General features: G+C 44.4%; 1 protein-coding gene across 1 annotated transcript; it reads left to right on the top strand.

Moving 5' to 3' along the window:
* The first annotated feature begins 16,435 nt into the window (after positions 1-16,435).
* On the top strand, positions 16,436-20,057 carry SSTR1 (somatostatin receptor 1). The gene has a single exon (XM_068165540.1). It carries the CDS (start codon positions 16,554-16,556, stop codon positions 17,742-17,744), a length of 1,191 nt encoding a protein of 396 aa, XP_068021641.1. The 5' UTR covers positions 16,436-16,553; the 3' UTR covers positions 17,745-20,057.
* The last annotated feature ends 1,309 nt before the right edge of the window (positions 20,058-21,366 follow it).

Here is a 21,366-nt window from a genome sequence, read left to right on the forward strand (position 1 = left end):
GTTCTGTTGGTGGTTGCCTGGGAGAAGAGACCAACCCCCACCTGGCTACAACCTCCCTTCAGGTAGTTTTAGACAGCAATAAGGTCTCCCCTGATCCTCCTCTTCTCTAAGCTAAGCAACCCCAGCTCCCTCAGCCTCTCCTCATAGGGTTTGTGCTCCAAACTCCTCCCCAGCTTTGTTGCCCTTCTCTGGACACATTCCAGCAACTCAACATCTTTCCTGAACTGAGGGGCCCAGAACTGGACACAGGACTCAAGGTGTGACCTAACCAGTGAAGTGTACAGGGGCAGAATGACCTCCTTGCTCCTGCTGGCCACACTATTCCTGATGCAGGCCTGGATGCCATTGGTCTTCTTGGCCACCTGGGCAAAGTTGGACCAGCATGTCAGACATCTTGAGTAATTTAAGACAAATAATAACTTTTAGCCACTCCAAGTTTCGAAAGAGAACCACATCTAGATTTAGTGCTCTCCTCCAGCATGTGAGTCCTTCTGGAAATCCTGAAAATCCACAAAACAAAACAGTAAGTATGTTCTGGATATGACTGCTGTCTGTTTGCATTTTATAAACCAGAGATGTCTCCCAGTTCTCATCTATGCAGCTCTGCTGGCATCTCAGCTCTAGGGAAAAATTTGAGTCTTGGCCATGCCTGCAGAACACATGGAGAAAGATTTCTGCTCTCACAGTCCAGGCTTTTGGTTTCCCCTAGAAATTAAAGGCTGGTAGTACGATGAGATAGCAGCTAAGAGCAGGAACTGCCAGATACTAAAATGCAGACTGACACACCAGGCATGGTCAGAGGTTAAGCATCTTAGTCAGTGGGAATTAAGTGCCTAAACAACACCCAGGGCTCAGCTCCCAGACACTGCAGTTACAGTTACCCTTATCCATACAGAGAGTGAAATATTAGATTTTGTAGACTACTGATCAGGCTGCTGACATATTGCATAGTTCTTATTTTTCTCAGCTCTTCTGTTTGATCTCAGGAGCAGCAGTAACAGACATTTGGTGGAAATAAGGACATAGCATCCTATAGACAAACAGTTTTCACAGGACAAGAAACACGTTAAATATACGCTTTGCCCCAGAAGTCATTAGGTCAAACAGTACAAACCTCACAGGCTGCTTGGAAGAGGGAATGATGCAAAATACTAGGGAAGAGATGCACAGGGTGATAGCAAAACAGGAAAGCAGACAAGTGAAAGAAACTAAATCTGAATGGTGGTACAATTTTTCTCAGCACACACTATTTGAAAGATTGAGGGAACTGAAGAGGGTCCCCCATCCCTCAAATAGATGCTAACAAACTTTCTACTCAGACTAGCATTCTGCATGTATAAAAAACAGAGTCACCTTTAAAAACCCATCCATCATGGTGAGGGATGAGCATGAAATACCATAACAAAGCTCTCAGGGTGTTAGGTCTAAATCAGTGCTTCAAGCTGGATCATTTTTTCAAATATATCTCCTAATATCACTTTTCAGTCTTCTTTGATTCATGGAATGGTGTCTAAGTGAAGAATCTGAATGTGTGCTCCAGGAGCACACATAAGGTACCACCACAAACAGGCACTAAATCCATGGACTAGATTTGTGCCAGTCCAGAATTTAAAACAACCTGCACTGTGACATCCAGACCTTAGCACTAAGTCTTTCACTCTATGTATCTACAGTTAATGGTCTGTACCACTTGCTAATGAATACCACCCTCAGACAACAGGCTTTGCAAGTGTTAGCAAATGCTGATAAAGAGAAAAAGGCTACTAAAGTGGGTCTAGCTTCAGCCAACAAGGATAGATAGGGCAGAGAGGAAAGTGGGAGGGAGAGACAAAGGCAGAGGCAGAAGGAATCCTCTCAGCATGTCTCTCGAAGAGACTGACAGAGTGATGCTGTGAAGCATTCAGCAAATTCGGGGGAAACAGAATAGAAGGATGCAAGCTCTCTCCCACTACCGAAGGATAATAAGGTCTGAAAGGGGACAGAAAGAATGTGAGTTAGTATAAGTACAGGAAGGTAAACATGGATGTTACCCTTAATCTTTGTTTTCTTTGCATGCACTCTTGGTAATTCAAGAGCTCGAGTCTGAATATTCTGTAACCAAATGCATGCACTTAAAAACTCGCTCCTGTATTTTGTTCATGTATTGTCCCACTTGGCATTCATTCTGAGGTGATGGAATGACATGAGGTACATTACCGATCGTGACACAGAGATGAAACAACTATTTACCAACCTCGTCTGCTTCATGACCTTCACCTGGTTATCTTCCCCTTCAGGTAGACTTGAATGTTGCAAAAAAAATGCCTTTCCTATCTGAAAATCACAGCAACTGTAACAATATGGTAAGTCATAGATAGCTCAAAAGGATGGAACAACAGCTTGCATTTCTTGTGCCAAAAAAAAAGGAGAGATAAATACATACATGAGAAATTAAAAATAAATGAATCATTTGGGTTTTAAACAGAGGTGAAAATTATGGATAGAGATGGACATTTGCCTTGGGCAAACTGTGTAAATAGCTTCACTCAAGGCAGGCAGATGAGCTTTCAGCCTACATGGAAGATTCCTTTTGACCCTTGTCCACACTGTGAGGCAGTGATGTGAATGTATGGTGTAGCAAACCATTATACACTAAGTTGTTTCACAGTCCGCGGACACAAGGTGGTCTTTCAGTAGAGGAAGAATCACAGAAGGTGTTGAATTATTGCAGACCATAGAATAGAATAGAATAGAATAGACCAGACCAGACCAGACCAGACCAGGTTGGAAGAGACCTTCAAGATCATCATGTCCAACCCATCAACCAATCCAACCCACCTAAACAACTAAACCATGGCACCAAGCACACCATCAAGTCTCCTCCTGAACACCTCCAATGACGGCGACTCCACCACCTCCCTGGGCAGCCCATTCCAATGGCAAATCAATCACTCTCTCTGTATAGAACTTCCTAACATCCAGCCTAAACCTCCCCTGGCACAGCCTGAGACTGTGTCCACTTGTTCTGGTGCTGGCTGCCTGGGAGAAGAGACCAACCTCCACCTGGCTACGACCTCCCTTCAGGTAGTTGTAGAGAGCAATAAGGTCACCCCTGAGTCTCCTTACTCTTGGAGCACCTGCATGAGGTCAGGTTTCAACTCAGAAGAGGGGTATCACCTGAAATTGTGTATTGTTGGTATTATTTGGAATTTTCTCTTTGTTTATTAAGAGGTGAGTTTTTTTCCTACAATACCAAGCATAGGTGGTTATTGCAACAAATGTTTTGCAGCTATATTTAGTTAACCATAATTTTTCGCTCTGCAACATTTTAAGCTATTAAGCTCTGTTTTAAAAACAAAATGAACCAAAAACCTGGCTTCTGTTGTTTGTTTGTTTGTTTGTTTGTTTGTTTTTTCCTGGTTATTTAGAAAATTGAACAAAAGGCCTTCAACTTAATAAAAGGTGCAAGATAAAGCCCCAAAAAATCTTTGATGGTGTCAGGCTGGAAGGGATTGCCTTCTGTTTTACTGCGTGATAAGCCATCAGGGACTACATCAAATATCATCATGGTTAAATATCTGAGGGCTGGGTGTCAAGAGGGAGGGGTGTCCTGGTTTGAGGTCAGGCAGATTCTCTCTTGCCCCTGAGAAGGGCAAAAGAATGACAATCACACAAATGGATTGCAGAAGTGGTGGAAAGTTTAAATGGCAAAGTAGTAAGCGTTTTACAGAAGCTGCAGGCATGGTGACAAAAGAAGTGCCAAAGCATACAGAGTCCCTTACAGCACACCCAAAGCCTCCTAACCAATTAAAATATTTTCAGTGACTGTTAGGCGTACAGAGCAGTGTGCCCCAAATCCTGAACTGTCTTCAGATATGTAAAAAGTACCATAGATAACTCTAGGATTACCATAAAATCATAGAATGGTTTGGATTGGAAGGGAACTTAAAGATCATCTAGTCCCAACCCCCCCCACCATGGGCAGGGTCACCTTCACTAGACCAGGTTGCTCAAAGCCTCATCCAGCCTGGCTTTGAACACGTCCAGGGGGGAAGCATGCTTTCCTTCAGCCTACCTTGAAGTAGGCAAACTTGAACTTCAAGCAACACAAACTAGACCTGTGCTGTCACTGTGTGATGTGTACTGCTACTTCAGTCATTAGTGGCCATATTTGCCTTTAATTGTGTATTATAATTTCCATGATAAAAAATAGCTCCCCACTGCTCCCAAGTAAAAAGAAGCAATTACATGCCACATTATGATGAGACATCAATTTTTAACAGGATGGACTGTGAATTAAATGATGATATGCTGTATAAACATGTTTCAGAAGGCTGATAATTTATCCATCAGGAGGATCTCTATAATTTATTCCTGTGATCTTTAAATAAAAAGTCATACACTGAGAACTCTTTCTACAAGCTAGATGAAATAAGCAATGAAATTTAACTGGGTATCATACAACAGCTATGGTTATCCTATAAATTTACTTTGCTTTCCACAATCATATCCTGGCTTGTGTTAGAAACATGGTGGCCAGCAGGAACCATCCCCCTGTCCTCAGCACTGCTGAGGCTACGCCTTGAGTACTGTGTTCAGTTCTGGGCCCCTCACTACAAGAGGAACACTGAGGTGCTGGAGCATGTCCAGATAAGGGCAGTGAGGCTCACGAAGGGACTGGAGCACATGGCCTGTGAGGAGCACTGAGGGATCTGGGGTTGTTCAGTCTGGAGAGGAGGAGGCTGAGAGAAGACCTCATCCCTCTCTACAACTACCTGAAGGGAAGTTGGAGTGAGGAGGGGGTCAGGCTCTTCTCCTTGGTGGCAAGTGACAGGACTAGAGGAAATGGTTTCAATCTGTGCCAAGGGAGGTTCAGGGTGGATATAAGGAAATATTTCTCCATGGAGAGGGTTACAGAGAGAGTCATTAAACACTGGAATGGTCCACCCAGGGCAATTGTGGAGTCATTGTCCCTGGAGATGTGTAAACAGCATGTGGACCTGGCACTTAGAGACACAGTTTAGAGTTGACCCTTCAGTGCTGGGTCAAGGGTTGGACTGAATGATCTTTGAGGTCTCTTCCAACCAGATGTTTTCTGATTCTGTAATTTAAAGTTTTCTGTATGCAAACAGCACCTCTTTTTCTCCCCAGCCAACCTCCTTCATAATTGATCACCTCATTTTAGTCGTACACATAGTGCATTATTTATTCTCTGAATGTATCTAGGCCTGCCAAAATACTTAGCACTGGCAAACAGTATCCAACCAGCATATATTTAAAGGTAACAATTACTGTCAACAGGCTGGCGAAGACTAGGCTGGACAAAGCACCAGACAACAGCATCTGCCATGGAATGGAATGGAATGGAATGGAATGGAATGGAATGGAATGGAATGGAATAGAATAGAATAGAATAGAATAGAATAGAATAGAATAGAATAGAATAGAATAGAATAGAATAGACCAGACCAGACCAGACCAGGTTGGAAGAGACCCTTGAGATCATCATGTCCAACCTATCATCCAACACCATCTAATCAACTAAACCATGGCACCAAGCACCCCATCAAGTCTCCTCCTAAACACCCCCAGTGATGGCAACTCCACCACCTCCCTGGGCAGCCCATTCCAATGGGCAATCACTCTCTCTATGAAGAATTTCTTCCTAACACCCCGTCTGAACCTCCCCTGGTGCAGCTTGAGACTGTGTCCTCTTGTTCTGGTGGTGGTTGCCTGGGAGAAGAGACCAACCCCCACCTGGCTACGACCTCCCTTCAGGTAGTTGTAGACAGCAATAAGTTGTCCCTTGAGGCTCCTTTTATCCAGGCTAAGCAACCCCAGCTCCCTCAGCCTCTCCTCATAGGGCTTGTGTTCCAAACCCTCCCCAGCTTTGTTGCCCTTCTCTGAACACGTTCCAACAACTGAACATCTTTCCTAAACTGAGGGGCCCAGAACTGGACACAGGACTCAAGTTGTGGCCTAACCAATGCAGTGTATACGGGCAGAATGACCTCCCTGCTCCTGCTGGCCACACTGTTCCTGATGCAGGCCAGGATGCCATTGGCCGTCTTGGCTGCCTGGGCACACTGCAGGCTCATGTTCAGCCTACTGTCAACCATCACCCCCAGGTCCCTCTCTGCCTGGCCGCTCTCCAGCCACTCTGACCCCAGCCTGTAGCACTGCATGGGGTTGTTGTGGCAAATGTGCAGAACCCAGCACTTGGATGTGTTAAACCTCATGCCGTTGGACTCTGCCCATCTGTCCAGCCTGTCAAGGTCCCTCTTCACTACAAGACAAGAAGACCTAACGGCTTTCCTCAACTGACTTTTGTGACAATTATTTGCAATTGCTTGTGCTTAATGATGGATGCAATCCAACACAATGAAAGTCATAAATATCGCAGCTTCCTCTGTTTAAATCATTCATGAAATAGTTCAACGAGCTACATTCATCAGATTATTGGGAAAGTTCCCTTTTACAGACAATTTCCAAGCCCAAAATTTTTCAATGTCATTGCATGTTCTTTGCACACAGCTTCCCATTTCTGCTGGAATGATGAAAAACTCTGATTCTTTTGTAACCTATATGGATACAGCTCCTTAAAGATCGAGCAGCTCTTCAAAAGAGAGTTTACAGTGAGTCACTTGCACCACACAAAACAGTTCCAAGACCCCAAAAATTACAAGGCAGGGAATCAGTAAAATTACAGCAACACTTAGAAAGAAGTAAGAACAAGCAGAATATTAAAAATTGTAGAGAATTATTCACAGAATTAAAATTATGGTTGCACCACACACTTGACACAGGGATTGTAATACAAATTGGTGAATAAAATTGCAACCTGGTCCCATCCAAAGCAGTTTCTGTCATTTCCATTTGACAATGCCAATTTTAACAAGTGATCTTTTCATTGTTATCTCTTGCAGTAAAATCATAATAGGTAAAAGCAACTGTGTTCTACAAAATAAGTTGTGCAAAATAGACTCCAGGGGCATTGGGTGAAGCCCCCCTTGGTTTCAGCAGGGCTTTGCCCCATTTATCCTGGTTAGGCTGCACCTCAAGTACTGTGTCCAGTTCTGGGCCCCTCAGTTTAGGAAGGATGTTGACTTGCTGGAACGAGTCCAGAGAAGGGCAACAAAGTTGGTGAGGGGTTTGGAACACAAGCCCTATGAGGAGAGACTGAGGGAGCTGGGGCTGCTTAGCCTGGAGAAAAGGAGACTCAGGGGTGACCTTATCACTCTCTACAACTACCTGAAGGGAGGTTGTAGACAGGCGGATGATGGTCTCTTCTCCCAGGCAGCCAGTACCAGAACAAGAGGACACAGTCTCAGGCTGCGCCAGGGGAGGTTTAGGTTGGATGTTAGGAAGAAGTTCTATACAGAGAGAGTGATTGCCCATTGGAATGGGCTGCCTGGGGAGGTGGTGGAGTCACTATCATTGGAGGTGTTCAGGAGGAGACTTGATGGGGTGCTTGGTGCCATGGGTTAGTTGTTTAGGTGAGTTAGATTGGTTGATGGGTTGGACGCGATGATCTTGAAGGTCTCTTCCAACCTGGTTTGGTTTATTCTATCCATATGTTATTTGAGGGATTTTGTCCTGCAGAGCTACACAAAGTAAAGGAAACTGACATATGTGTCATGTCTTTTGAGATATTTTTTTGTCAGGCCTCAATAAACTATTTTCAGTTCTTTTGTTGAAATGCAGTGATAGCTATCAAGCATCTTGACATGCTGGAATTTTATAGGGGCTAAATGCAAAGATAACAAATTAGTTCATCTCCGATGTCTGTGGAAGCTTCAGGACCATTTCTCTGAAGAATACACAATTTCCCTGCAACAAAAATCCCCATACTCAGAACTGCATAGAAAGTTTTTGACTGGGAACAAGATGGCTGATAGGTATAAATTGCAAACCGGCAACTATCTTATTGCTTTATAAAGTTTTTCAGGCTAGCTAGGTTTCTAAATGATATCCAAAAAATGTAACTGAATACTCTTCTCAAGACATACATCTAAAATTATCCAAGTCTTGCCAAGGAGGTGTAATTTCAGGTGAAATCAGTCCTGACACCAATGTTGTAATCTGAACTCTGGATGCTTTCAGAAGCCAGTGATGTCTGTAGGCATCAGATCAAAGCTCCTTACTTCTTTCCCTTTGAATAAACATACTGGGATCCTGTCTATTCAGTTATTCTGTAAAAGTGGCCACTAACTGAGTCAGAAGTATTCTGTCCTGAGATGGAATGTGTACCTCTGTGAAATCTCAGAGGCAAAGCTCAGTTAACACAATCCATAGTCAGCAAAGTCAATAGAAATATGGCAGTTTTCACTAAATTGAGACATTCTCCCTTGGAAGATGGTCCTACTTTCAAGTAAGAAAAAAATGATGCAGTTTTCCTGCTATAAGCATTTGTTTGGTTTATGCCCTTCCAAGTGGTGAGAGTTGTGTTACTGTTTTAAAAGAGCAGGTTATTCTGTTGCAATACACATTACAGTACAGAACAATGTAAGTACTGTTAGGGGAGCATGCCTCCTCAGGTATTATTACTCCAGCTAAACCAACACATACAACTTCCTTGTTTTTATCAAACATTCAATTTAACCAAGCAGTAACAAGATTTTATGTGCAACTAACAGGCTCCCCAGAGAGGTTGTGGAATCTCTTTCTCCAGAGACTTTCGAGACGCATCTGAATGCGTTCTTGTGCAACCTGCACTAGATCATATGGTCCTGCTCTGGCAGGTGGGTTGGACTCAAAGATCTGCAGAGGTCACTTCCAACACTTAACATTCCGTGATCCTGTGATCCAGGCAGGTTTTGTCTAGGTATGATGAAAATATACTAAATACAGTTTGTACCTGGCTACGTTTACAGCCAAAACATACTCAGTAGCAGTTCAAATGCAGCTACTGCTGCCAACACTCCTCACCAAGTAACTTTTTGTTGGGGGGCAAAGATTGAAAACTAATGTTCTAACTAGTGATACATCAATACAAATCTGATTAATTACAAGTCAATAGAATTAATGAGATTTGGGAAAGTGTGTCTGAGATCAGAATCTGCCACTATGTCTTACCTTGCTCGCTGGGGCAGTGACCTTGCTCTTGAGACACTGAGGAGTGTGCTGTCAGCACGCGTTCAGCCCTCAGGTCCCCTGCAAAAATTAGTGGCACAGAGCAGTTTGTGGAATGCCTCTGCAAGATAATGGATGTAAATAATGATACTCTGTGTCAGTTATTAACTACTGCAGCAGAAAATGTGATGAAGTTAGAAGAATTGCAATGTAATGCAGCTTTTGTCAGCTACCTGATTTTAATATTTTCAGCAGCTAAGTCTGAAATAAATGCATCTGGATCAAGAGATAAAGAATCACTTATGTGTTCAGTAAGCAACAGCTTGACTCGCTCTGGTGAATATGGTTTAAAACATCTGTTTTTATAGAAGAGATGTTAATTTCTCAATTAATTGTAAAGCTCCAATAACAAAATTTTCCTTTTAGGAGAAAATGCTTTTTAACATGGCATTATAATAAATTACTTCCATCTGTCTGTTTGCACTGCATTTTCAACCATGACTAGAACCGATGTAGTGTTCAGGCACTCCGCTAAAAGTAAACTGATAACCAGACCCATGGCTTCTAAGACACAATAGCTATATGAAAATACATAGACATTCTAATCAACAGTTGAGATCTCACATCACATCCTGTGATATCAGTCACAAAGCAAGAATAGCATTTTACATCTGAGTTGTTTTAAGTGGACCCAAATGTTCTATCTTAATCAAAAGGTCATGAAAAATGTATGACTTCCAAAACTATGCAATTGAAATGGGCACTGAATGTTGTTTAACAAAGCTATGACAGATTACAATTCAACTGATTGCCCAAACTGCATGATATTTTGCTGGTCCGTAGAAATGAGTGGTTGGAAACCAACATCCACTCATTAATTTCTCAGTGAGATTTATGAAATATTTACTTTGAATGATGCACAGGGTGTCTGCTCTTTGAATAGGAGACACTTCACTGAATCAGCCAGCAGGACCCCACTGAAATGACTCAACCTACTAAAACTCTTCTGAATTTGGTGGAGGTTCACAGAGTATACAAATTAGAGCTGTTTCACAGGCTGCCACATCACCGTTGAGCTGAAAAGTTGAAAGATACTGATGAAAGCTATTCATATGTTTTCTTGCATTTGAAATAGTCTACATGAAATGCATCTTGACTAACAGTAAATGCATTTTTTGCCTTGTGGGTTGTGTGTGGCAGTTTCTTAGGAGGGAGATTTTGAGAGTCAGCCTTCAGTGTTTGTCAGAAGGCTGTTTCTAATTGTCACTGGCTTTCTTGCCTCAAATACTTCAGATGGAGTTGATTGGGCTAGCATTTAATTGTGGGAAGAAAATTAAGCATTGAGCTCCTAGTATCAGAGTGGGAAGTGCTTCACCAGGTGGAGCTCTGAGCTTTGCCTCACATAAGTCCAACCTTACCCTGACACCAAAGTCATGTCCAAGAGGAGACACAGGAGAAAATGTTGTGAAGTCCTCTCCCCACCATTTGGCAAGCCCTCTTAATATTCAGCTCTCTTCAAGCTCCCGGCTTTGCATCTCTTCTAACTATAATCTGAGGGTTAGGTAAGAGTAGTCATAGACTGTACCATGACCAGAGATCCCAGCCTATCGCACAGAGACGAATGTTATTATATACCATCTGTAGAGTCTTCCTCTGCCTTATACAGATTTTAAGCTCTTTTTCAACCCCTTTCAGATGGAGCTGTTGACTTTGTCTCTTGGGACCTTAAATATGAGCCTAAACATGTGCATTGTCTCAGAGGAACAAACGTGTTCAGTGCACACTGTACAGCTTCCTTCACCTTTGGCCCCATCCCTTGCATCCCCACTGCACCTGGATCTATGAGCTTTTTGTCTCTCCTAACCCTAACACAAGCGCTAAGGCATGAACTAAGCCTTAGTCCTCGATTTCCCAGTATGACCTAGAAGTAAGAATTTGGGAGAGAGAATTCTTTTTCTCCCACCCTTTCAGGGTAGGAAAAAGAATTATCCAGGTGTTGATACAATAATGCAGCACTGAAAAGTAGCTGCATGTGTCTCAGGCCAGCTTGCAGAATATGTTCAGAACACCAAACTGCCCTTCCCCCTCCTGATTATAAAAACAAAGTAAGGCCTCTGGCCTACTCTTTACAGGCAAAATCCTTGGGTAAAAGAATGAATTGTTACAAAAATACAATGTCTAAACATTTTCCCAAATTAGAGTAGGTTGTCAGAATTTCTGCTTTAAAGGATATTTTTATTTGGATTGTTTCATGAGGTTGAAATGAGCCGGTGGTAGTATTTGCAATGCTGTTGTATCACTGGGATAACAAATTGTGTTATTTTGGACCAAATATTGCTACTTTCTCAAGTCACTGAGGTTCTAAATAAATGGTTTTTTAATCACAAACAGCAAGAAAGTATTGGTAAAGATTGGTAGCTGGAATTTCTGAGTAATTAGTGCATATAAACCGTGTTAGAAAAATTGGCCTGATCATGCAGGCGTTCAAACAATTCCTGCTTGGAAAATGATAGCATGCTCTACTGTGAATGTAATTTTCTGTGCCTGAAGGAAACTTCAATGAATGGAGGTACAGAAACCATCAAGCCTTCTAAATAAGACAGACTGTATGTGGTACCTCATTATAATCATGCCTGTGATGGCGTTTTGTTTTTTCTGGGTACACGCATTGAGCAGGAGCATGTGTGATGCCTAATGAGGTTAGTACCTTGTCAGGTACTTTACAGGTACTTTATTCTGAGTCATTGCAGTAGGAAGGAACACTATGACCACATCTATTTCAACAGAAGAGCATTTACTGAACCTTTTGTGTGCAGGGCGTGACCAAATGCTAGCATTGCAAAGCAATTCATTAAAATGGGCTAAAGCATAAATAAAATGTCTAAAATACCTCTGTAAGTGACTGTGTGCTAATATGTGTCCAAAGGCAACGGAGGGCAATGCAGGCAAGAACTGAAATTTTGTGGTGATGGCACTACTATTAATAGTTTCAAATCCAATCCTTTTTGTTCCCATATTCATTAAGAGCACTCTAAAAGCATTCACGTTGTGAAATGCCAATTTATAACAATATGAGAGAAGGAACCCCCTCAATCAATGCTTCACAATTAAATACCCTTTAAAACAAATGCTCACATAAACAAAAAATGGATTATATCTGAACTACAGGTTTTCAAAGAGGCTAAAGTGCTGCAATCAACCAGATGTTCCTGCTGACGGGTTTTCAGCTATTGACTTATTCTCCTTCTCACATCAGTGACAGAAAGCTGATTCATTTTTCTCCCAGAATATAAATTTTAAAGAAAATTATTCTCCAGCTGAATTTGCATAACTGTAGACATTCCAACAGTGCTACACAGCACACTGCAAGTGAAGAGTTTGCATGTTGTACCTAAATATTTTTTTTCACTGTATACTGCAAGCTCTGGTGTTAGCACATTGGAATACACAACATCTAAAAGCCCAAAGGAGTATACTGAGAAAAATTTGTATGGCATCCCCAAGTGCTCTCACAGCTAACTAAAACACTCACATACAGCAATAGTCATGGAATCATACAACCATTTTGTTTGGAAAAGGCCTTTAAGATCATTGAGCCCAACCATTATCTAACTCTACCAAGTCTGTTGTTAAAACATGTCCCTTAGCAGCACATCTCTTCACCTTTTAAACACCTCCAAGGATGGAGATTCAGCCACCTCCCTGAGGAGCCTATTTCAGTGTTTGATAACCCTTTTAGTGAAGAATTTTCTTTTAATATCCAATCTAAACTTCTCCTGGGGCAACTGAACCCTCCTTCCAGTCTCTCTTGTGGACAGGTGTCACATTTACCAATCTCCAGTCAGCTAGTATCTCCCCAGGTGGACAGGACTGCTGGTAAATTGTGGAAAGTGGCTTGATGAGCACTTCCACCACCTCTTCCAGTTCCCTTGGCTCTATACCATCTGGCCCCATGGACTTGTCTGTGTTTAAATGGTGCTAGGACCTAAGAATGGTAAGATCATTTCCAAAGGCTGCTCAATAAAACACGTTTCTGTACTACAACATATGCATAAAAATTTCTCAAAGGTCGCAAAGTATCATTGAGACAGAATCTGTGTGCAACTACTGAAAACTGAATAGGGTGATTTTTTATATATCATTAAACATATGAAATGTGTGGAGGTGGACGACTGACATGAGGAAAATCAGTCAAAGAGGTTACATATATGTGTTGGGAAAGCTGCTGTTCATGACAAGGGTCATGAGGATATATATATATCTGGTGCTAAAGAGAATCGATTCCTAGTGATGGCTTATAATTAATTGATGGCAATGCTGCACATAACATGCACATTAAAGCAGTGGGCAGTGATAATATGTATAACTGTGATGGTGGGCAGGTGGTGATAAGAAGATGTGTGAACTGTAGGAGGTGATGGGTATGTAATGGTAAAATGAGTGGGCTGTAAGGATGCATGTGTGATGCTGAGTGTAATGGTGCTGCAGGGAGCCTATAGCAGCATATGCACTGTGCTATACGTGTGATGCTGAGTGTAGCAGTGCTGTGGGGAGCATACAGCAGCATATGCACTGTGGTGTATGTGTGATGATGATCATAGCAGTGCTGTGGGAAGCATATAGCAGCATATGCACTGTGGCATTTATCTGAACATGAGCCAGCAGTGTGCCCAGGTGGCACAGAAGGCCAATGGCATCTTGGCCTGTGTCAGGAATAGTGTGGCCAGCAGAACTAGGGATGTAATTCTGCCCCTGTACTCAGCACTGGTGAGTCCTCACCTTATGTACTGTGTGCAGCTCTTGGCCCCTCACTTCGGGAAGGATATTGAGGTGCTGGAGCAGGTCCGGAGGAAAATGATGAGACTGGTGAGGGGGGTGGAGGGGAAGTTGTACAAGGAAAGGCTGAAGGAGCTGGGGTTGTTCAGCCTGGAGAAGAGGAGACTTAGAAGGGACCTTATCACTCACCACAACTACCTAAAAGGAAGTTGTAGCCAGATGGGGTCAGGCTCTTGTCCCGGGCAACTTGTGACAGGACAAGAGGTTGTGGTATGAAGCTGTGCCAGGGGAGGTTTAGGTTAGACATTAGGAAGCAATTCCTCACAGAAAGGCTGATTAGGCACTGGAATGGACTGCCCAGGGGGGTGGTGGAGTCACCATCCCTGGAGGTCTTTAAGAAAAGATTGGATGTGGCACTTGGTGGCATGGTTTAGCTGATGTCATGGTGTCAGGTCATAGGCTAGACTTGATGATCTCAGGGGTCTTTTCCAGTAATTCTGTGATTCTGTGATGTGGATGTAGATCTGCTATTCTTGACAAAAGTAGGTGGTGCTCTCATAAGTGACAGTTTATGTGAAGAGGCAATTTGGTGTCCATTCAGATCTGGTGTACTCACAGAGAGAGTGATTGCCCATTGGAATGGGCTGCCCGAGGAGGTAGTGGGGTCACCATCACTAGAGGTGTTTAGGAGGAGACTTGATAGAGTGCTCGGTTGCATGGTTTAGTTGATTAGGTGGTGTTGAATGATAGGTTGGACACAATGATCTTGGGGGTCTCTTCCAACCTATTCTATTCTATTCTATTCTATTCTATTCTATTCTATTCTATTCTATTCTATTCTATTCTATTCTATTCTATTCTATCCTATCCTATCCTATCCTATCCTATCCTATCCTATCCTATCCTATCTAAATGGCTACAGCAAATAAAATAAGCAATTGATGAGCATTTTTTTGTGTATGCCTGTGCTGAGGGAGTGTTGATGCAGTGAGCAAGTATGAAGATGTGTGTATTTGTGAGTAACCACATGTGGTTAATAAAGAATGAGGAAGTGGTGGTAGTATATGGAAACTGATTACCTAGTTATGTATAAGTATGTAAAGACAGACTGTACACAATAGCATCTACAGAGAAAAGAGATACATTGCCCAGAAGGAGAAGTTTATGTGAAGGTCATACATTTTACAGAAAACAAAACAAAACAACTATGCTTGCCAAGGTATAGAGATGTAGTATTAGGTGTATCTGCTGGTGTTCGTGTGTGTTTGAACTGGTGGTGCAGTTGTAAAGCAGAAGTGGCTGTCTAGAAGTGACAATATGAGTAGCTACTGGTGTATATGGCTGTTTGTTTAGGATCAGGGTGTGTGCACAAAATAGCTCAGTATGGGTCAGTGTGTAGAAGCAGTTTCTGGGTGTACAAGTGTAGCATAAGATAAATCATTTATGTAGCGATAGCTACGGATATATAGAAGCAGTGCATGAGATGGAGTCAATAATTGTATCACTGCATAGTGCTAAGGAGGGTTTATAGCCTTACTCTATGTGGATACAACTCTGTCAGGGATATGCATGTGTTTTAAGTACAGTTGTAAGAAAGAGGGTTGCTGCACTGCTGATGCAGCATGTGATGGTTGAGCTTGAAGTGATCCTGTGAGTGGAAGCAGTAGGCAGGGATGGAAGGGATGAAGGTGGAAGATTAGGCAGTTAATGTGTCTGCATAGCAGGATAGCCAGGATGATCTTGGCACCACTGTGGTGTAAATAGTGATGGTGAGCTGTGGTGTGCAAACTGGTGCCTGCACTATTGAATGTGTGAGGGACACGGAGCATGGGCTGGTGTGTCGGAATGGGACAGGCACGATGTTTCAGGACAGAGCATGTGGAGAGGGGCAGGACTGTGAAGTATTGGATGCTGCTAGTGTGTGATGTCTGATGGTGGTGGTGTGACAGGATAAAGCAGAGGGCATGGATCTGAGTGATGGTAGGAGGAATGGGCTGGGCATCGTTATTTTCAGGTAGTGCTGTGCACTTATGGTTGAAGGCTATGTAGTCTGTGCATGAGGCACACCTGTCCAGGTAACTCTGCCCATCTGGTCATAATCCAGGCTTTTTTTCTAAAGGAGAAAGGATGGTCCCTTTGCCTGGGATGACCCTGGCCCAGACCCAGGCACCATGGAGAGTGATCACTGCAGAATCGAGAGGGAGGAAAAGATGATGGCTGGGCTAGACCAGTTAGGGGTGAGGGGATAGCGCGGAGTACGGGAAACGGTGCCTGAGTAGAGAGAGCGGTGTGAGTCCGAGGGGCATTGCGGGGTGGGGAGGGCAGTGGGAGCAGGGACAGCCTGCAGGCCAGCAGCTCTGGAGCCGCCGGAGCTGCGAACAGCAGGAGGCGGGCGGGCGGGCGGGAGGGGCGATGGGCTGGGAGGGACAGCGGGCTGGGAGGGACAGCCACTGCCACTTGCGTCTCCTCCAGCTTTTTTATTTTTTTTTTTGGTCTTTCTTTTTCCCTCCTCCTTTTCGTAGCTGGTGACGCGCCGCTGCCTATTAATCATTCGCCAGCCGAGGAGCAGCAATTGCTGCGCTCGGAGCGAGAGGCTCCGGCAGCCGCCTGCCGCCCCATGCCTGCGCCGCGGAGCCGCAGCGCCGGGAGTCCGGCCGGGATGCCGAACTCACGCAGCGGCGGGCGCCTGCCGCTCTGAGCCGGGGACGGGGAGATCCGAGCAGAGGATGCTCCCCAATGGCACCTGCACCAGGCTTCCGGGCGGTGCAGGCAGCGACAGCAGCGGCGGTGACAGCGGTGGTGGCGGAGCCAGCAGCGCCTCGGAAGAGGCGGCGGAGGCGGGGGGCATGGACTCGAGCGGCAGGAACTCCTCCGGTGCCCCAAACAGCACCCTGAGTGAAGCTCAGGGTAGCGCCATCCTCATCTCATTCATCTACTCCGTGGTATGCCTAGTGGGGCTGTGCGGCAACTCCATGGTCATCTACGTGATCCTGCGCTATGCCAAGATGAAGACAGCCACCAACATCTACATCCTCAACTTGGCCATTGCAGACGAGCTGCTGATGCTAAGCGTCCCCTTTCTGGTCACCTCCACTCTGCTGCACCACTGGCCCTTTGGCTCACTGCTCTGCCGCCTGGTGCTCAGTGTGGATGCCATCAACATGTTCACCAGCATCTACTGCCTGACTGTGCTCAGTGTGGACCGCTACATTGCTGTGGTGCACCCCATCAAGGCGGCTAGGTACCGCCGGCCCACTGTGGCTAAGATGGTCAATCTGGGTGTCTGGGTGCTTTCCATCCTCATCATCCTGCCCATCATCATCTTCTCCAACACAGCAGCCAACAGTGATGGAACAGTGGCTTGCAACATGCTCATGCCAGAACCCACTCAGAGGTGGATGGTGGTCTTTGTGGTCTATACCTTTCTGATGGGCTTCTTGCTGCCTGTGGTGGCCATCTGCCTCTGCTACATCCTCATCATTGCCAAGATGCGCATGGTGGCCCTGAAGGCTGGCTGGCAGCAACGCAAACGCTCAGAGCGCAAGATCACCCTTATGGTCATGATGGTGGTGATGGTTTTTGTCATCTGCTGGATGCCCTTCTACATTGTGCAGCTGGTCAATGTCTTTGTAGAGCAGGATGATGCCACCATCAGCCAGCTCTCTGTTATCTTGGGCTATGCCAACAGCTGTGCCAACCCCATCCTCTATGGCTTTCTCTCGGACAACTTCAAGCGGTCCTTTCAGCGGCTGCTCTGCCTCAGTTGGATGGACAATGCTGCAGAGGAACCCATTGACTACTATGCCACTGCCCTCAAAAGCAGGGCATACAGTGTGGAGGACTTTGCCCCAGACAACTTGGAGTCAGGGAGCATGTACAGGAATGGCACTTGCACGTCCAGGATTACCACTCTTTGAGGAAGCATTCCTGCCTCCCCACTCCCTTACTGCACCACAGCAGGAGGGTGAGCAAGACCAGGGCTGTGGCGTGGGGAAGCTGGGAGGGAGGGGACTTTGGTCATGCTCACCAATAGTGGTGTTTGGCACAAGAAGGAGAGAAGAAAACCCCACATCCTCGATCTGCTGCCCCACCCTGCCCCCCCTGCTTCCCTTGAGAGCCGGTGTGTTCACTGATGCTTTGATACCCACTTGACAAATTGTTGCACTTGTGGGTCAGTTCAGGGTCTGACAGCCAGGCTTTGCCAATCCTTCTCTGTGTCTGACAAGTAGCTGTACAGGTCCCACAGCAACTCTCTCCTCACCTTTTGTATAGGTTGCCCTCTTGCCTTGGCTGGTGGGACTCACTGGGCTGCAGAGCCAAGCCTGCCTCAGTCAAACTCCAGCACTGAGGCTTAGAGTTGCCCCAACTGAAAGCACCCCTGCTCATTATTTGTCAGTACATACCTCCCCTTCAGAGAGCAGAAATGCTGGGGGAAAGTCCTCACTGGGACATACCTTGCTCTCCTCCGGCAAGGCACAGGCAGCTTCTCTCTGCCCCACCCCCTCCCAGGAATGAAAAAGAAAGAGGGGAGCAAAAAGGCCCAAATAAAAGAAGTCGTGTGGTCACGGAGCTGTCTTTTGCTTTGCAGACAGTTTCCACCGTGCTGGGCTCTGGCTCTCTGTGCTATGCTCAGGGGAAACAGAGGCGACAAGTTCTTTGGGAAAAGAAAAAATGATCTGATTATTGCCGTGCTTCTGAGCTGCGCAGCAGGTTGCTGATAACGGGAGATAAACAGTCCCGTGACTCAGTGAGCAGAGCACCGAGCCAGGAGTCATGGGGAGCACTGTGCTGGGAAGTATTTGAATGTGTCCATACATACAATAAAGTGTGCTAATAGTAAAGTTTAAAGGGAGCACTGGACTGTGAAGCTAGTGCCTTGTGCAGGCTCCATCAGCTGTGAAAGGGAGATGAGACAGTTCTGAATGATCAGAGTGGCCACAAAGTCACTGTAGCCTACACGGGGAGAAAAAAAAAAACAGAGGGATTTGTTTCAAAATCTTCACCAGGCTCTGAAATAAATACTTGACAAAGAAAACAAAACAAAAGACAGAAAGAAGGAAAACAAAAAAGAAAGAAGTAGCTGTTTGATAATAGCTCTTACCCAAGCTCCATTTTCTTCTGTTGCACTAAAGAAATAAAATGGGTTTCATATGTTGCCAATGTAATATACTGACCCAGAGCTTAATGTTTTGTTTCTAAGAATTCTTGTTTCTCGTGTGTGCCAGACGTCTTTTTTGTTTGATTTGGGGTTTGGTTGTTTTTTTTTTTCCCTTACTTGATTCTTGTCGCCGTGTTTGTGAACGCCTTTCTCTGAAGCAATTTATACTGTGTACTTCTGTCTGTGGTGGCTAATTGCAAGGTTGCATTTAAAATGGGTGATGCTCAAAAAAAAACAAAAATAAGCTCCCTTTTCAGATGAAACAATTGTCACTTTCTCTCACTCCTTCATCTGCATTGTCCCCCTCCTCCTCCCCCTCCCCATGAAAATTCTCCTTCTTGAATTGTCTCTCTTCCCCTCTGATGCCAGAACAGTTTTCATACAAATCAATTAAGCTTTCTTGTTTGGTAAATGACAGCTGATTAAACAAAACCTTCTACCCCTGCTCCTTCCTTTCCCAAATGTAAGAATCAGTCCAGACCAGGCTGAAATAAGCAGCTAGAGTTTGGTTGGATTTAGTTTTTTCGCTTTCTACCACCCCTGTTAGCAGCGTCACACAGCGGCAGGTGTTCCAGTGGCTGTGACAAATCACTTCTCTAGCACAATACTGTGGTTGTATTAATTATAAATACTGGCACCCTAAAGCAAGAGATTTGGAAAAACCTGTAGTAGCAGCATACCCATAGCACTGTGCTGGTAGCTATGGTGCTTAAGTACAGTGTGAGGCTGAAAATTAAGGCATCTAGCATTTGCGCTGGTGGACTTAGTACGGGGGGGGGTGGTTGTGTGTGTGTGCGCGTGTGTGAAATTATACCCTTTAACTTTCTTCAGCAGCAAAAAGCAAGGTACTACTTTGTATATTTCTTTCACCAAAAATTAGGTACTGTTGAATTGAATGTATAAATTTAGGACTTGAAAGTTGCCTGATTCAAAGCCCATCGAAATGAAAGAAAAGAAAGAAAAAAAAGAAAAGAGAATCCTAATTCACTTCAATGGACAGTGAGTCAGCTCCTTTTAGTTTAAAAACAAATGCTTATGTGGAATCTGTTACATCCTTATTAAAATATTTTGTGAAAAGCTTTAACAATTGTACAGTTTCACTTCTTTTACTCCCAAGCAGACCTCGCTTAAAGAAAATACAAATATCTTAAATCTGGTAATGTTTCAGATGCACATATTGGGGAGGGTGGGGGGAGGGGGGGGGGGGGGGGGAGAAGGGACAAAAATCTTCTTTCTAAGCTTATCTAACCCTTCACAGCAACAGAACATCTCTCAAAACAGTAACATGCCCCATGATAGCATGGAGTGCTATTTAGAATAGAACAGAATTAACCAGGTTGGAAAAGACCTTTAAGATCATCAAGTCCAACCTATATTTGTAGAGCTTCGCTTCAAATCTCATTGACAATCTCTTTAAAATTGTACTAAGTCTCACACTCTTCTCTTGCCTTTTTTCACCCAGGCATATTGTTAAGTATGGCCAGCTAAAAACAGAGAGTCAGTCTACTTTTTACTCTTGGGTTTGTTTAAGATCTGATGCCGTGAAGCAAAAGCTAGGAAGCAGTGCTTCACACCTGACACTCAGCTTTCAGGAAAAGTTGAGCCTGGGTTTGTTTCCTTTGTTTAAATATCTCTTTTTTTTTTTCACAACTTTGCCTTCAAACCGAGCTGTGACAGATGCCAGCACACCTAACAGCGTGTGCACTTTAATTTGAGCTCTCCCAGGAAGAGCGGCAGTGGGGTGGTCATACCGCGCAGAGCAACGGCTGCTAGCGCCGGAGCGGTAGGTGCCTCAGCAGGTGGCAGGCTCGCCTTCAGATGGCTGCATTCACTCCCTGCCAGCAGCAGTGCCCCTGTGGCTACCGGCCAGAACACCAGCTGTATTTTCAGCCAGAAACAAAATCTGTTTATCCTAAACTAACAGCTCTTCCTGCTATTTTTTTCACCTTGAGTTTAGTTTGACTTTGGCAGTAGGGGAGGCGATCAACAGCTGTAAATCAGTCTTTTAATTTGCTTGGGAAGAAAAAGCTGGTTCATTCTGTGGTGTTACTATTCTGAATAGTAGAACATAACTACCGGGGGGGGGGGGGGGGGGGAGGTGCGGGGAGAGGGAGGAGAGAGGCAGAAAGGCAAGCAATAAGAAAAAAAAAGGGGGGGGGGGGGGGGAGGGAAGAAGGATGCTGCCCTCATGAAATAATGTGTATCAGAAAACACACAGAACTCTTTTAAATGCTTTCCTAATTGCAAATAAAAGCCTTCAGATTTCGTATGGGAATTATTTGAACTAATGCTTAATTCACTGAAAACAAACCCAAAACCCAAACAGTGACATATTTCACCTCTTTACACATCTATAACATAATTAATCTACAAATAGATAA

This window comes from Melanerpes formicivorus, unplaced genomic scaffold, assembly GCF_026170545.1.
Source record: "Melanerpes formicivorus ecotype bairdi unplaced genomic scaffold, bMelFor1.0.p_v2 SCAF_90, whole genome shotgun sequence".
Lineage (NCBI taxonomy): Eukaryota > Metazoa > Chordata > Aves > Piciformes > Picidae > Melanerpes > Melanerpes formicivorus.

Excerpts from the sequence above, each read along its gene's own strand:
- SSTR1 (XM_068165540.1), top strand. The coding sequence starts at position 16,554 with ATGCTCCCCAATGGCACCTGCACCAGGCTTCCGGGCGGTGCAGGCAGC.